Genomic DNA, 18,097 nt, shown 5'->3' on the forward strand with positions numbered 1-18,097 from the left:
AGGGGGGGTGAGAGGGGGGGAACCCATGGTGGTTCCCTCTATCTGCTTGTAGATTTTGTTCTTCCAAGAGAAATACCCAGAGTTAATGGCAAAGGAAAAGAGATCTAAGATGTCAGAGGGAAAAACGTTTTTAAGAGAGATAAGGTGTCAGTTAAGGGAATATTGGTAAACAAAGAGGAAATATCAAAGCTTACCAATATGTCTGCATTATTCAAGGTTAAATTTTCTGTGAGGGCTTTAAAGTGGGTCGAGTTTTTTATATAGGAAGTGGACCTTCCAGTGAGGGGGGTCAGAGAGTTGGCCAGCTGTTTAGACAGTCTGTAGCAAGGTGCATTGGTGGCATCTACTATAGGCCTGAGTGGGGAATTGGGTTTGTGGATTTTTGGTAAACCGTATATACGGGGAGGAATGGGAGTGGAAAGGTTTAACAAAAACACAAGTTAAGATTTTTAATTTCTTAACTTGTGTTTTTGTGGGGTCGTGTTCTAGCGGGATGTAGGTAATGCGATCGCGGAGGATAATGTTCTAGGACTTATATCGTGCTCGCGCTACCTACATCCCGCTAGTCACACGCCTGCCTAATGATACACTTGCCTTTACTGTATACAGAAAACCCACACACACACAGGCAGATACATTCGCAAACTTTCCCACCACCACCCCTCACAACAATGGCATCATCAAAACTCTTACCAAGAGAGCCCACAATCTTTGTTCCAGTGGAACCACCCTTACTACTGAGCTTAACCACATACACAACACTTTCCTCCCCAATGGCTACAGCGAACACAGTATCAAAAAAATAATAATTTCCTCCCTCATTCCCCGTCCTTCTCGTCAACAAGATTTTAAAAATGCCATCACCATACCCTACATCCATGGCACATCTGAAAAAATAGCCAAGATACTAAAAAAGTACAACCTACACACAGCATATAAGCCCTAGTGCAAACTTGCTACCCTTATCCGTTCTACAAAAGATCAGCTCCCTCCTCCCTCACTGCCTGGAGTTTACAAAGTACCCTGTTCCTGTAAGCTGGCGTACTTTGGACAGACAGGCAGATCAGCATCCATCTGCCTGGAGGAACACAAGTCCTACATCTGTAAACACAACTATGGCCATTCAGGCTTGGCTGACCATGTTTTGGACACCACCCACAGAGTATCATGGAAGAAAACCACCATGCTCCATCACAGCAAATTCAAGAAAGAGAGACTTTTCTTAGAAGCAGCAGCAGCTCTCAGAAACCAACCAAATCTTAATAAATACGGTTGCATTAAGTTTCCAAAGATTTGGGAAACACTCATCACCAGAGGTCCCACCTTACATTCCAGGCCACCTACTACTGCCCTTAGAGGGCGCTCCACCTAGATAGGACTTTAGTGTCACCCACGTGGTTGGGCTTAGTATTGTAAGATTTGAGTGTGCATGTTACATTAATTGTTTTTGTAATCCCCATAGATGTCCTAGTGACTAGGACGAAATATAGGAAGTATTAAATTCTATTTTAATTCTTTTCGAGTGTGTTGTAAAAAATCCATTAAGCCTCCAACATGATGTCCTCACAGCACTTAAGCCTCTACACACGAATTATAAGATAGCCAATCTCTAATCCAGTGCACAATCTACTATCCAATCCCAGCTTTCAGTTTAATTATCAGCTTGTCATGTGGCAATCTATCAAAGGCTTTAGCAAAATCTAAATATACCACTGTGTATGCATCTCCTTTGTCTGATGCACCTGTCACCTTGTTATAGTAACAATTTTGTCTTCTTTCCACTCTTTTGGAACTTGCTCTAATCTAAGACTTGTGTTAAAAAGGTAAGTAAAGGCTATTGTTAACTTCCCCATAATATTCCCACAATACATGCTGTAATATACCATCAAGTCCTACAGCCTTAATTGACATAAAGTTTAGTCAATTCCTCATATACCTCCTCCTCCCTGCTGCTCTCAAGTTCTCATGATGTTACTTTCACAAGGATGAAGTACCTTTTATGAATTGCTCATTTACCATCTCTACTATATCCTTCTCATTGGTTATCATTCTACCATTCTCTCAAACCAGTATCCTTCTTCCCTTTACTAGCCACATATCAAAAAAAATTAGGATTTTTTTTGGCCTCATTAGCTAACTGCTGATCATACTGCACTATTGCTGCCCTTACTGAGTGAGTTACCTCTCTTGCACTTTGTATTCCTTGTGCAACTGACTATTGCTACCACTCATCTTATGCTACCTCCATAATGCCTTTTTCTTCCAAATTGCATGCTTCCTATCTTCATTCATCCATTTCATACCCACCTTATTTGACCTTTGGAATGCATTCAGGCATTGCCTCTGCCAGTCAGTTTCTGAACAGGTCCCAAGCACCATTGATCTCCTTTCCTTTCAATTCCTCATTCCATGATATAGCTGAAAGCTGTCTCCTAAGCTTGTCATAATCACCACCCTTATAGTTCCACATGTATCCCTTTGTTACAGAATGCTGGCCATTTTCCCAAGGAATCACTTCATGGTTACTTTTACCAACTTGAGTGAGATTTAACACCTCATTTACAATAATGTCCTCTGATGAGATAATCAAATCCAAGACCTTCATTCCTTTGTACCCTCTGTTACAACTACCTAATTTCCCTAAAAAAATTCAAGAAATTCATTCTCTTTGCTCCCAATTGCTGTCTCTTCATTCCAGTCTATATTACCATAATTGAAATCATTCATAATGATCATCCTTGTCTTATTAGCTAGACTGATTTGCCTATACATTTCCTTCTCATTGTCCTCCATATTACGAGGTCTATAGCAACACCCAACTAGATATTTCATTCTGTTCATCTCCACCTCACACCATACTGCTTCAAAACTGCCACTGTTTGCGCCTTTTATCTCCACCTTAGATGGGGATAAATCCTCCTGTGCTATCATCAAGCACAGGAGGATTTATCCCCATCTAAGGTGAAGATAAAAGGAGGATCTGACCTGCTTATCCTCACAAAAAACATATCTGTCTATCTCTATGCCTGTCAAAACGTCATCCTCATCTAACCATGTTTCACTTATAATAATTTTTGGAGCAAATATAATCTATAAATGCTATGATTTAATTTCCTTTATTTCTAATACTGCTGGCATTTGTAAGCATACAACAAACAAACTAGCTTATTTGTGTGTCTATAACAAGGCTAATCAATCCCACTCTGATATAACATCTCCATCCCCTTTGGTCACTCTTCTCTGTCTTCCCTGATTTTACACCTCTCCTCAGACCTGTTTGTTTTCCCTACATCCCTGCTAATTCCAATCCTTTCTTGTGCACACACACACACACATGCTCCTGTATCCATCATCCATTCTTCTCACACAATGTCTCCCTGTTTCCTACTCTACTCTTCCATGTCACCTATACTACCTCTTGCTTCCTCAGGTCTTCCATTCACTTCATTCATTACTCTCTCTCTCTCTCTCCCCCTCCTGCAACTCAGGCTGACTCACACCAAATCCATTTAAATGTAGCCCATCTCTTTTACACAGTTCCATCTATCCCTTAAATTCGTCCCACACATCCAATTCCTTTCTCTTCACATAGCTTGGCTGGCATCTCATTTATAATTCTTGCTCAGCATCAACTTATGCTGACTACCTTTCTTTACCACAGAAAGGTAGTCAGCATAAGTTGATGCTGAGCAAGAATTATAAATGAGATGCCAGCCAAGCTATGTGAAGTGAAAGAAATTGAATGTGTAGCAACCTACTGATATCAGTCCTTGTTGCAATCCAAATCATTTGTACAAACTACCAATTCTTTTGTTTGCTTCTTTCTCTTATCTGGTGCTTCAATCACTCTGCTCAATCTATCCCTGGAAAGCAAACCTTATGCACCTTTTCGTTAACCATGCCTCTAATAATTGAATCTCCATACATGACCACTCTTGAATCATTAAACATCTCTTTCACACTGCTATCTTGTACTCAGCCTTCCTGTCTCTTCCATACATGCCTGTTATTCTCATTTCATTCTGCTCGTGCTTCATCTCTCGTCTCTCATCTTCACCAACTCTATTTTCACATCCCAAATTACTTTCTCACTTCTCTTTGCTATCTCTACTAGGTCAGTCGCATATTCATCCTCGCTCTCTTACAGTACATTGGTTTGACTTTTGCATTTGCTATCTTACTGCTACATTTAATCAGTCACCTCGTTTATACTTTTTCACATTTCTTTCACTATCATTTAAACTCAAAATGTCATTCGCTGCAACACTTTCACAGTTTTTCAATATCAACTTCTGTTACTTCATTTACCCACTTCTGATGAGTCTTCCATTTCTGTCTCATGAAGCATTTACAACCCACTCTCATACCACAAAACATTTTCTATCTGTCACAAGTATATAGCATATGTGCATGTGCACACACACACACACTACTACATTTTACAAAATCCCCCATGTCAAATCCCTGAACGATGATTTCTTGGTTGCCATTGTTCTCATTCTCATCAGCTCTATGAATAACACTATTTATATATATAAATAGTGTTATTTTATATATTTATGTATATACTGCAATATATACAGGGTGATTCAGAACTCTTGGGCCAAACTTTAAGGGGTGATAGAACACACCTAAACAAGCACTAGGAGTTAGCAACTACTGTTTCAGGAAATGAATAAACACAAGAATGACAGAGGAGATTTGAAACAATTGCAGAAATTACAGAACATAAATTAAAGAATTTTATTGAACAAAAGAAACTGCTCAAAAGAGCGACCAACATTAATGTAGCCTTCACACTTTCGACGTAGTGATTGGCGTACATTGGTGAAAACACCAGACATTTCTCGTACAGTAGCAACGGCAATAGAAATCCTGGCAATAAGGTCCTCATTCGAATCGATGGGGCTATCGTAGATCAGGCTTTTCATATGGCCCATAGGAAAAAGTCCAGACATGAGAGATCGGGTGGTCGTGGCAGCCAAACGATGGGACCACCACGACCAATCCATCATCCTGGAAGTGTTGCATCCAAGGCATTCTGCACATCCACACTGAAATGGGGTGGCGCTTCGTCGTGTTGGAACCACATACGTGTTTGGATGTTTGCTGGAACAGGGTTCAGTAATTCTGACAAGACCTCTTGTAAAAATACGAGGTACGTTCTCCCATTCAGTCGTGCTAGCAGAAAGTATGGGCCAATCAAATGGTCATGTAGGATTCCAGCCCAAACATTTATGGCGAAACGTCACTGGTACGAATGTGGACGTGTGGCATGCAGATTTCTGCTTGCCCACACATGATAATTGTGGGTATTAAAAAATGCAAAGATGCATTTGTCAGTGAATAAGACGTGCATCAAAGTCCAACTGCACTGCAGTCTGCTGCAGGAACCACTGTGCAAAATCCACACAAGGCCAGTAATCTGCAGGTGTCAAGGCGTGCACCCTCTGTACATGGTAGGAGTGTAATCGTTCATCTCGTAGAACTTGCCACACCGTCAATTGGGGCACGCATTCAGCATATGAAATTGCTCGCGTGCTACATTCGGGATGATCTGCAACCCTAGGTAGAATTTCCTCTGTAACACGTGGCATCCTCACACTCCTTGCATGCCCTGTATCCTGCATACCGCTGACAAAGGAGCCCATTTTGCACCGTAAATAAAACGCATGCCTTCTCCTGATTTGTGAAAGAATCCATCCTTTTTGCACTCCACATTAGAAATAAAGATGACCGCAAAAACCAGCACTTATAAGTGTTCACTGGACAGCGCCCTCTAGCACTTTACCGCTTGAGTTTGGACCATGCATTGTATGACGAAAAGTGCTTATTTAGCTGTGTTCTATCACCCCTTAAAGTTTGGCCCAAGAGTTCTGAATCACCCTGTATATATATATTGCAGTAAAAAAAATTATATATATACAGGGTGTTTGGGATAAATTTGACATATTTATAATTAATTATATTTTTCCGTAAGTTACATGTATTAACACACACTTCTCTTCATTTAAAAGTTTGGACCCTTCTTCGTTCATATACAAGATGTCAGAAAGGATGGATAGCTGGAACCCACCTGAATCATGGAAGAGAATAACTTGTATCATGATGATTCGTGCCTGCCATCAAAATAAGGATATTACGACTGCTGCCCAATGCTCCCTGAATACAGTAAAAACAATCAGGCATGAACTAGAGACTTGCAATGGTGACTACGAGGATGTAGCAAGAAGAAAGATCCCTAGCAGACGATCTGATTGCGTTCGTACAGCAGAATTCCTCGCAAATCTGCAGGAACAGGTGTTGAAGAACCCTGGCATTGGAATTCGGGCTTTGTTCGTGGAGTTGCTAACTGTAGTCAAGCCCTGGATAACAAGGGTAGCCAATGGTAGGCCGTATGTATGGCAGCAGGATTCGGCCCCTTGCCACACCTCTGGGAAAAGTCAAAAATGGTTGTCTGAAAATTTCTACGACTTCACCAGTCCAAATGTTTGGCCTCCAAACTCCCCAGACCTTAACCCCATGGATTATTTTGTATGGGGCGCAGTTGAAAAAGACACCAATCGCACTTCCAGTAATACAAAAGCCCAGTTAATGGATAAAATTAAAACAGTTTTTGCGGCCCTTCCCAGGGAGACTGTAGCATCAGCTTGTTCGAGGTTCCGAAGCAGAATTGAAGCTGTGATCGATGCTAATGGTGGTTATTTTGAGTAAATCTTGTTGATAGTATTGTAATTAACTCTGCCTGTAATGTTTTTTTGTCAATTCATTAAATTTAATAGATACAAAGAAGATTTTCTTTTTCCTTACGAAACTGTCAAATTTATCCCGAACACCCTGTATGTGTGTGTGTATAATTTTTTTTTTTTTTTAAGTGTTGCACCCACCCATGAAAGGTAAACCTATAGTACATTTTGTGCCATGGGCTAGGGAAATTTTTTTTCTATTTTTATCAGTTTTATATATATACATACACACATACACATGGTGGTTCAAAATTCCACATACAAACTTTGAGGGGGTGGGGGAACATCAAAATCAACCATATTGACATAGGAAAGCATGACTGGAAATGCCACCCGAAAGTGATAGGTGGTGCTGTTTGCAAGCGCGCCAGGTGAGCAATTGAGGCTTCTTCATTCAAGCTTTCAACGTCGTACGAAGAACATGCGTCATTTTACGAACGCTGAGATGGCAGCCATGCACCTTGTTTACGGGTTAGCTGACAGTAATGGACAGGCCACTGTAGGAATGTATTGCGAAAGGTACCCAAACAGACGTGTACTGCATCACCAAAATGTTTGTGCATTTGCATCAGAATTTGTGTTTTGTTCACAGATGAAGCTTCATTTACCCACGAAGGGATCTTCAATCACCACAAAGCTCATGTATGGGACCATGAGAACCCACACACTGCACAACAATGCTTCGCCATTAATGTATGGGCAGGTATCGTCGCTGAGTGTTTAGTTGGCTCATACCTGTCACCACCCCGACTGGACTCCCAGAAGTATCTGACCTTTCTGAAAAAGTTCTGCTGGATTTACTGAATAATGCTCCAATGACTGTGCTATCGGCAGATGTGGTTCCAACACGACAGGGTTCCATCCCATTTTGGCATTTCTGTGCCTTCAGTATTTGGACAGGTCCTTTGGGGCTTGATGGATTGGACGTGGTGGAACCGTCGCATGGCCCCATGCTCACCTGATTTATCGAGCATTGATTTCTTTCTATGGGGGGGGGGGACCCTTAAAGCCATGATGTATGAAACGCCTGTTGCCTCTGACATGGACCTTGGGTCAAGAATCGGCATCGCTGCTCCTAATATCCAGGAAATTCCAGTTATTTTTGAAAATGTACGGCAATCAATGCATCGTCGGTGTCAGGTTTGCATCACTGCTAATGGTCATAACTTTGAGCACGTGATGTGAAACCATATTATGTATCCAGCTACTATTGAACTGTTCAGTTATGCCTAATAAAGTTTTTTACACTACTTACTGCCTTGTATCTTTCTGTATCTTTGTGTCCCTGTTAGTACCTTCCGGTGGCAGCGTTTCTGGTCATGTTTTCCGATGTGAATATGGTTGATTTTGATGTTCTCTACCTCCCTTCAAAGTTTGTACATGGAATTTTGAACCACCCTGTGTGTGTGTGTATATATATACACACACACACACACACACACACACACACACTAGGGGGCTCTGGCACCTACGGCGCCCAACCCCCTGAGTTCCGGACTGTTAGGCCGGTTCTTTACAAACCTCACTTTAATTATTCAACATCACAAACTGAAAATAAAATATTTACTATATAATCAGTCATGACATGCGCATTATGTTATAGACAAATTGTTGTCTCATGAAGGCAAACACATTGTTGGACGTTTCAAAACAAAAAACATGACATAAAAACATTTCAAATTTCGGCTTAGCTTTTCATATATATAGAATGGATATATATATATATACACACACACACACACACATACAGATAGTTCCCTCCTTTATGAATTAATTTCAGTAATAAATACTAACACGTACTATTCTAATGGTTGACAATCAGTACCGGATTTACGTATAAGCTAAATAGCTACAGCTTAGGGCCTCGCAATCTGCCGGGACCTCAAATAAAAAAACAAAAAGACCAACTGATGTAATTTAAAACAGTAGGGGCCCTCTGGGTTTTTGTATAGTTTAAGGCCTCAGCAAGTCTAAATCCGGCCCTGTCGACAATGAGTTTGATTGTTGTAATCCTGAAACGATAAAATTGTTGTCTCATGAAGACATTGTTGGACGTTTCAAAACAATAAGGACGTGACATAAACATGACAAATTTCTTTTCAAATTTCGGCTTATCTTTAAGCCTTAGGCTTAACAAATTGTTGTCTCATGAAGGCAAACACGTTGTTGGATGTTTCAAAGCAAAAAACATGACATAAAAACATTTCAAATTTTGGCTTAGCTTTTTATATATATAGAATGGATACACACACACACACACACACACACATACACACACATACAGATAGTTCTCTCCTTTATGAATTAACTGGTTCCTGGTGACCATTTGTAAAGCGGGAGTTTATTTGCCTATAAGCGAGGGTTATGTTCATAAGAAGGAATATATAAAATGAATATTAAATGATAAGAAAATAGTTTACTAGTCAAAGATTTACTTATTTAAAAAAAACAAAAATTTTAAATTAAAAAAGATTCTTTGAAAAAAAAATTAGCTCATTTCTATATCACCGGGTGAATCAGCAGCCGTCGAGGTAGTAGGAGATATATTAGGAGGCTCCGATGTATCTTTTTTTTTCAAAGAAAAGCCTCAAGTGTCATCTGCTTTGTTTTGCTTCTTTCTGTTTAAAATAGCTCAATAGCAAGCAGAAACATTATTCATTTCGCAGGAAAATTTACTAAATCATTCAAAGTCTGAATCTTGTGATTGAAAGATTGCTTGAATTTTTTTGAGAAGTTTAAATGCTTCTTCTAGGCCTTTTAAAGTGAAAAACCGAGTTGGATCTTCATATTCGTTATCTTCTTTGTCTTTTTTTTCTTTGTTTCTTTCTTGTTCCTCTAATTCAAGGAGCTCATGATGAGAGTTCCATAGTGTGAGATTGAAGATTATCATTAGCATCACCTTCTGAAATTTCCATTTGCAACTGGTTAGCCATACCTAAGATCGCTTGAGCTTCAGAATTCACAATCTTTGTTGGGTCTTCAAAGCCTTGAAAATTATCATTAAACTGAGGACAAAGTTTATGTCATACTCCTTTGATGGTTTTTTCCAGAACTTTTTTTTTCTCTAATGTGATTGCTTTTCTTTGTTTCTTTTGCTCATTTTCTCTCATTTTGCTCATTCGGGTTTAGCACTGTTGCTTCTTTTTGACATTGTTGGAAAGGTGAAAGAGTTATAGTTAAAAAGAAAACAAAATAAAAAATCAGGTGTAATTGAAGAAAACTAGGAATAAAACACTCGTTCACCAAGGCTTGTTCTAACTGATCATTACGTCATTACATACTGCGTGATTCCCTGTACACACCCCTAATCGTCTTCACTGTGCATAATTTAAAATAAAAATTCTGATCCAGAAAAATCCGTAAAGTGAGAATTACCTGTGTGTGTGTAGTCTGGAAACTATTCCAGAGATCAAACATGGAATTTTTTTCAAGCCACTTCAGGCCTCCAATAAGTGGAGTGGTGGTCTCACACTGGGCAATGACATTCATCTCCCACCTAAAAGAGTTATATAGTGCACGTGGTATAAATATATCCAAAAAAAAAAACATGCTCAATCTCACGGTCATACAAGGATACTGCAACCAGTAATTATCAAAAATATCATTAATTATATGTCAAAATTATACATTACTACAGTAGTCACTATCATGCCACGGTTTGTTCTTGAGAGTCAGTACCACAAAAAGTTAACTTGAATAATTGCTTGTCTGAGCTTTTTTTTTTTAATTTTAATTTCTCAAGAAAAAAAAAAAAAAAAACGTTAATGTAACATGGGCTATTTTTTCTTTTCTAGATTTTATCTTAGCTGTTAATGTAAGTGCATGCATAAAAAACAGGTGCTAATAGTTACCTCTTTTTCACCCATGTTTTGGATCTAAGTCAGCTTATTCAGTCATTTTTAAGCCTTTTAACTGTTGTTGGTGATGAGTTGGTTGACAGCCAGCCATTTGTCAAGTATCTGATGCTCATCATTCAGATATGCCACATGTTATGTTTTAATAATTAATTTTCAAAAATAAAATTATTTTTCCATCCCATCTTCTCTTTTCTTGTTAGGCTCAAAGCTCTTTCATAGCCAAGTAATTTGGCAACTGGAAACCAGAAACAGGGCGATTAATTCTATCTGCATGATGTGCTACATCTGTAAAATTGCATGTGTTCATTTGGTTGGTTTGCTTGTTTTTTGTGTGATAAAAAACCTGAGTTTCCAGGAGAAAAAAACACTGCAACTTCTTTGAGACCACCTAACTCATCTTCAGATGAAAAGCCCTGGTAAACGTTCTTCACATCCTAGATGGGATTAGAACCTAAGTCTTTCTAACCAAATCACTTCATCTATACTGACAGCTACAGAGGCTCTTCTAAATATTTTAACTCAGTTTCTCATTTGGAAGAATGAAAAGTACTTTATCATTGAAAAGACTTGAGTTCAAATGCTTAAATTAAATTATTGTAGTTCACATAAAATTTGAAAAATTGATTTTAAGATGTAATTGGATACATTATTTCCCCCTCATATCGAGTAATATAATAATAATACATTAATAATAAATTCACTCGCTTTCATCTCCACTAAATGAATGGTTAAATATTTGTTAACAAGATCATTTTGTAAGATTTAAAGTTGTTTAAAGTTATAAGACTATATTTATACAGAAAACAGATTACCTTTAATCGTCATCATTTACATGGTCTTTTTCGAAGTAACTACTGTGAGACGCGATGCATTTGTCCTAACGTTGCGTCCACTTCTTAAACACATGTGAAAGTCCGTTTTTTGAGAGTTCTTTCAAAACCGCCTCCGTAGCTTTTACACATGCTTTTGCTTTCGAAATGGCGGCCTCTTAGTGGTTTCTTGAGCTGAGGAAACAGCCAGAAATTGCACGGTGCGAGATCAGGACTGTATGGAGGGTGTGGTAGGATATCTATGTTGTTCTTCTGCAAAACTTCCGCTACACAACCAGCAATATGTGGCCTTGCATTATCGTGGTGCAATAAGAAGCCATTCTTCAGCAATGGACGCTTCCTTTTGATGTGCTGTACCATTGTTCGTAAAACATCTGCATAGTATGAGCCATTTACAGTATTCCCGGGTTCCAGCCGATTTTACAGTTTTTGCTTTCTTGGGGGTAGACGAAGATGGATGCTTCCATTCACTGCTTTGTTGTTTCATTGTAGGGTCATAATGATACAACCAAGCTTCATCTGCTGTAATGATGCGTTTTAAGAAGTTGTCGCCTTCTTGTTCCAGTCTTTCTTTCCATTCTGTGCACACATCCACTCGATGCTGCATTTGCTCTGGTGTCAAGAGTTTGGGAATCCATCGGGCACAAACACGTTTCAGTCCCAAATGTTCAACCATGATTGAGTGAACACTCCCCACAGAAATATTCAGGACAACATGCAGCTGGCGTACTATAATTCTGCGATCCTCCTTGATGATAATCGCTGCTGTGTTGATCATTGTCTCTGTAATGGACGTTGAAGGTCTTCCCTCACGTTCAAGATCTTCCACATTTTGCCTTCCTTCCTTAAAAGTTTTATGCCAGCGAAAAACACTTGCCCTCGACATTGCTTCATCGTGGAAATCTTCGCGTATCATGTTAAAAGTGTCCGATGCCGATTTTTGCAAACGCACACAAAATTTAATCGCATAATGCTGTTCCAAGGACGCTTCCATTTCGACGACTGGTCACGGCTCGTAGGTGCACCGAAACAAGCTTGCGTTTAATCACGTGACACTCTGGCACATCAGCCCGTATACGCCATCTATCAACCTCTTTTTTAATAGAGACAGCAACATTTCTTTATTCCACAGAAATTAATATTGTGATGAGTGGTTTTGCGACAGCAAAATTAGTCTTATTACTTGTATGTCTGTGTGTGTGTATTTTTATTTTTTGAGAAAGTTTATTTCTTATTGCTGTTCATACTGGAGATGTCCTAGCAACAAAATTTGAATTCGAGACAGAATGTAATGTTATGATTGTGTTAAGGGAGAAATTATATTTTCTGATTAGGATGTGATGTTTTGCATGTTACAAGACAAAGTGCAATTGCATTTACTAGAGACAAGAAAGAAATAGTACTCTGGAGAGAGAGAGAAATTAGAAACAATTGATCAGTTGGAATTGTTTTAAACAAACCGTCAAATCAGAGCTCATGCCAACGATGATGGGATGACCATCCCATTCTCTGGCAGAGTGGTAGGCCTTTGCACGTTTGTTTGCTACTGAGGAGAGCTACCTGTCACATAGTAGATTTTTGCCTGCTACTGTATAGAGTTGAAGCTTGGTGTGGCAGCAGACTTGCCTATGTCTGCATAGAGCAGAGGTTCTGCTCAGTGTTTTGGGAAGAGCTAAGAGATTTTTGATTTTTAAATTTTTGATATTTTTGAGAGGTTTTGGAGTTATGTGAGAGAGTGACCTTTTAGGTCACTTATCAGTTTTTAGAATCTTGAGGATATTGAACCAATGAAATTCTCAATGAAGGTCAAAACTGGCCTGGATAGTTACTCTTCCCATAATGCATAGCATTATACTCTTCTGAAAGGATGTATGCTATGCATTATGGGATCCTAAGACAATTAATGTGAAGCCATCTGCCTCTATATACAAGTAAATAGTTGTGAGTTTACTTCACATGCAAACTTTGTTTTTACTTGGATAAAGGATTAAAGAAGAATATAATTTCTTAGCAAGTTTAATTTAATTTCTACATATTGTGCCATACCTTATTACAAATTCTTGAATAAACTTTACTATTTGTGTTTTTATTTTTCTTTTCATTATTATATTTAAAATATTATACTGTTGAATGCTTTATGCAGATCTGTGAAACACATAAAAACGTTTTAATTCTATTGATTTTTCTGTTATTTGCTTCACTGCAGATATTGCAGTGCAGGATATTCCAGATCTAAAACTATCTCTAATCTTGTTGTTCATCATTTATACTAGAGATTCATTTATAATTTCTTGGGTAAGTTTTGCACAGATTTTCAAGTGGTAATAGATCGTTTCCTCTGTAATTATCTGTTTTATCTCCTTTTTTTAAAAAAATTGGCACTGTAGTATTTTTTCTCCATTCATCTGGTAGTTATTTTTTTTTAGAAAAAAAAAAACGCTTTTTTTAATAGTTTAGTTAACAAAATTCCTATTTCTCTTCCTCCATATTTTAATAACTCATTTTGTATTTTGCCTGTTCTGGCTGTTTTTCTTTGTCTTCTATTTGTTGTGATATTATTTCTTGGTCTTCGTCATCTTTCAGGTAATGTTATTTTTTCTTCATTTTCATACAATTTAGTAAAGTGTTCTTCACATCATTTTTGTTCAATTAAGGGTATGTTTATATATTCACATAATTCAGTTCTTTGGTTTTTAATTAATTTTATTTGTTTCTGTGTGGGATAAAACTCATATTCCAAGCTATTTTGAATAGTTATCCCAGAATTCTTTTTATTTTCAAGATTTTGTTACTAGTTTCATTTCTTTAGTTTTGTGTCCATTATACTTTTTTCCATTAGATTTATCTTGTAATTTTTCTTTATTTAGCTCCCACCCACAAAAAGGATTATTTGTAAACCTATGATACATTAATGCCATGGGTGGGCTTTTTTTTCACATTTTTATTGATTATATATATATATATATATATATTTTTTTTTTTGTATTTTTATTCCTTTTTTTAGCTAGTCCAGAAACCCTCCTCTAGAGACCAAACATGGAACTTTTTCAAGACACTTCAGGCCTCCAATAAGCAGGGTGATGATGGTTGCACACCAAGCAATGAAATTCATCTCTTTAAAGTCAATCACAAGCATCTATGCTCACATGATTTTAACCTGTAGCTTGTTAGTTATTTTGTGCCAACAGTTTAGTCTCTTCTCAGTACCAAGAGTCCATCTCTTCCTTTTATTTCCAACTGTTTTCCCTCTCTCTAAGGCTTCATATACTGTTTATTAAATATTAAAGATTGCTCAGCTTTCTTTCAGTTCTGTTTTCTTGTTTTTTAATAAACTGCTCTTCTATTCTTTGATGATATAGTGTTTTAATATTTTTTTCCTGTAACAGTTTTATCTAAAACTTTTTTTTCTTTAGTCTTATTAATCTGTATTACTTTTTTTTTTTTTTTTTTTTTTTTTTTTTTAATACAGAATCTTAATTTTCCAGTAAGTAATGCAGAGTTAGTTCCTATATTAGCTGATACTAGAACTTGGATATCAAATATTTCTTCAGGTCTAATGTTTCTATTTGTTATTATATAGTTTATTGTGAATAAGTTTCCTAAGATATTTCTCTGTGTTATTGTATGATTTTCTTCATGTTGGTATAATATGCTATTTATTCTCAATTCATCAACTGTAGCGATTTAATTCCATTTTTATTTTGCACTGATTCATTAAATCTTTGGCATATTCCTGGTACTATCTAGTTCCCAGTTTGTTCATTTAAATATCCATCTATAATGAGAATTTCTGTTGGTTTTATTTAGAGTTTCTTGTAATTCTTTGTGGAATGTATTTTGGGTTTCTCCTCTTAAGGACTACATATACCTATGAAATTTATTATATGTCCTTTTATATTTAACTGATATAATTTCTTTGTTACATAATTTTGTGTTTTATACATTCTTTTTTTCCTTTCTTCTTAGTTTCAGATAATGCTTCTATTTTAACATATCTTTCTTTAATTAGCTCATCTTTCTGATTTAATTATCTTCTGTTCCAAATTTTCAATTTCCTTGCGATGCCCTCCCCCTTCATTGGCTAGGCATAGTGATGTGGCCTTCATGCTGAGGGTGACCCTTCTAGTAATATACCTATTTGACACATATTGCTTTGCCCATATTCACCCTCTTACCACACTGATGTGCAGGAAGGATTAAAGGGGATTTTTTCAAGGGCTTTTCTTCCCAAAAACTCAGTTTTAGTCCTGCAAGACAAGCCAGAGAGAACACATGCAATTGACAATCATAGAGACTTTGCATATAGGATTAACTACTCTATTAGGTTTCTCTGAAATCATATTACTTGGCTCTGACAGACTCCTAAGCCTGATATGAAAGGGAAGGTGAGATAATTAGCAGAAAACCACTAATCTGGAAATCTGCTCTAGAGAGCAAACATAACTTTTTTCAAGCTACTTCAGGCCTCCAGTAAGTGAGATAGTGGTCTTGCATGTGATGAAATGGTTGTTGGAGAGTGAATAGCTGACTATCCACTCAGTCATCCAAGCTAACAGAACTTAAAGCAGTGTGTAAAAAGTTAATGCTTTATAGCAGTGAAGTGTATCATAATAAGAGAAGAAGGCTGAAATCAAAAAACAAGATTCCATATGCTATGAAACATATATAAATATTGGAAATTATTCCTTTTGTAATAGATGCCTACGTGGTAGAGTCCAAAGAATGACACCAAACATTTTGATTGCAAAAAGAACTTGGAGTTCAGATCCTAATTCAAGATGTAAGGAACATTTTCGTGGCCTTTTCAACTGAAGAATAAGCACACTTTTATCATTCTTGATATGTTTTACAACAGTTTAACACATCTCTCTCTCTCTCTTTTTTTTTTTTTTTTGTTGCACGTGTGTGTGTGTGTGTGTGTGTGTGTGTGTGTGTGTGTGTGTGTGTGTGTGTGTGTGTGTGTGTGTGTGTGTGCATGCATGCATGCATGTATTATTTTTAAATAAAATATTTTTTTTATCAACTTGATTATTATACATAATAAAAAATTTTTAATTGCATCTTTAGGAACATTCCAGCGTGTGGAGTATATATTCCTTATAGGGGTTGGAGGTGGAGTGCCACATTACACAGATTATTCCAAGCATGTGAGACCTGGGGATGTTGTGGTTTCATCACCCCCTGATGCACAAAAAAATTATATTTATATTTATTGTGATAAAGTACAAAATTCTCCAGATGTAAATGAAGTTCATTCAGTGTCACCTAATAAATACAACATTAGAACCTGGTGTCCCCCTAGATTTGAGTTACAGCGCATAGCTCAACAATTGTGGGAACAAGGTGTATTGAATCCTAATGAGCGACCATGGGAAAGTTATATTCAGCGTGGCCTGGAGGCTTTGAATGGTCAAGAAACGGACTTTTCTCGGCCTCCTCCAGATACAGATAAACTATACATGTCTATTGGTGGTAAGGATCTTATTGAAGTTGGACATCCCCAACCTCCTGAAGGTTCATTTGATCCAAGAAGTCCTGATATGCCAGTCATTCATTTTGGTGCCATAGGAGCAGGACGAATACTTATGAATGATGATACAGCTAGACTTGAATTTTCTGAACAGTATGGAGTATTAGCATTTGACACAGAGTTTGATGCAGTTGTAGAATCTGTATTTGGAAACAGAAAAGAAAATTATGTATTTATCCGTGGAATTGCTGATTATAAAGATGGTACCAAGAAGAAGGAATGGCAAGCATGTGCTGCTTTGGCAGCAGCAAGTGTTATGAAAGCAATAATATGTGCATTAGATCCATGTGAAGATTAAATCAAAAATAAAATAATCACTGTTGTTATTCTGTGGTCAGATTTGCATACTTAAAATTTAAAGTTAAATTTTTATATATATATATATATTATATATATATTTATTGTTTGTTCAAAAATACTGGTATATTTTGTTATGTTATTGAAAAAATATTTTGGAGAATTCTCTAAAACTAAGTGTGTTTGCATGACCAGATGTTACAATAGCAACATGATGGTTTGTCACTAATTTTTTTTCTTGTGTTTCTTTCAGTACTACCTGAAGTAATTAACATTACATTTTTAAACTGCTATATGCTTATTTATTTTATTTTTTTTGTAACATAGAAATTAGTCATCAGCTAGAATCAGTAGATTGCAACTAATAAATATAATTGCAAAGATTTTTTCTGAATAATATCAATATACTCTTCATGATATTTTTAGAATATGAATACCATAATTTTTTTTAATAGAAGCATTGTATGCATAAGGATTATTTTTAATATAAAAATCTAAATGTTTTATAACTCCGTGTTTAGACATAATAGAGAAATAAGTGCTCAAACATTTTAATCTAAACAAAATATCCAGAATTTCAAAAATTTATATTTGATAAAGCAGACATTAATTCATCTCATAATTATATATATGATTTAGGAGGGGAGGGAACACTAATATAAAATAACATTGTGGTGGTTGTTTCATTGGTGGCTATTCTAGTTTTCTTCTAGAAGTAAATTTTATGAATTATTTTTTTAAGTAAATGCTTAACAGGTATTAAATAAATGCTTATAGAGATAGCTATTAACACATAGAGAGAAAAAAAAAAAAAGTTATATTTTGTGATTGTTATTA

General features: G+C 36.8%; 1 protein-coding gene across 1 annotated transcript in view; it reads left to right on the forward strand.

Annotated features, from left to right (window-relative positions):
• Positions 1-17,261, forward strand: part of LOC150100200 (uncharacterized) — a 260,605-nt gene extending 243,344 nt beyond the window's left edge. The window contains exon 10 of the mRNA XM_090403094.1: positions 16,501-17,261. Coding sequence (XP_090259220.1) covers positions 16,501-17,261 — 761 coding nt within the window. The remainder of the gene's footprint in view (positions 1-16,500) is intronic.
• Positions 17,262-18,097: the final 836 nt, after the last annotated feature.

Source organism: Typopeltis vanoorti, chromosome 13 (assembly GCF_054136105.1).
Source record: "Typopeltis vanoorti isolate ZY-2024b chromosome 13, IOZ_Tvanoo_1.0, whole genome shotgun sequence".
Classification (NCBI taxonomy): Eukaryota; Metazoa; Arthropoda; class Arachnida; order Uropygi; family Thelyphonidae; genus Typopeltis; species Typopeltis vanoorti.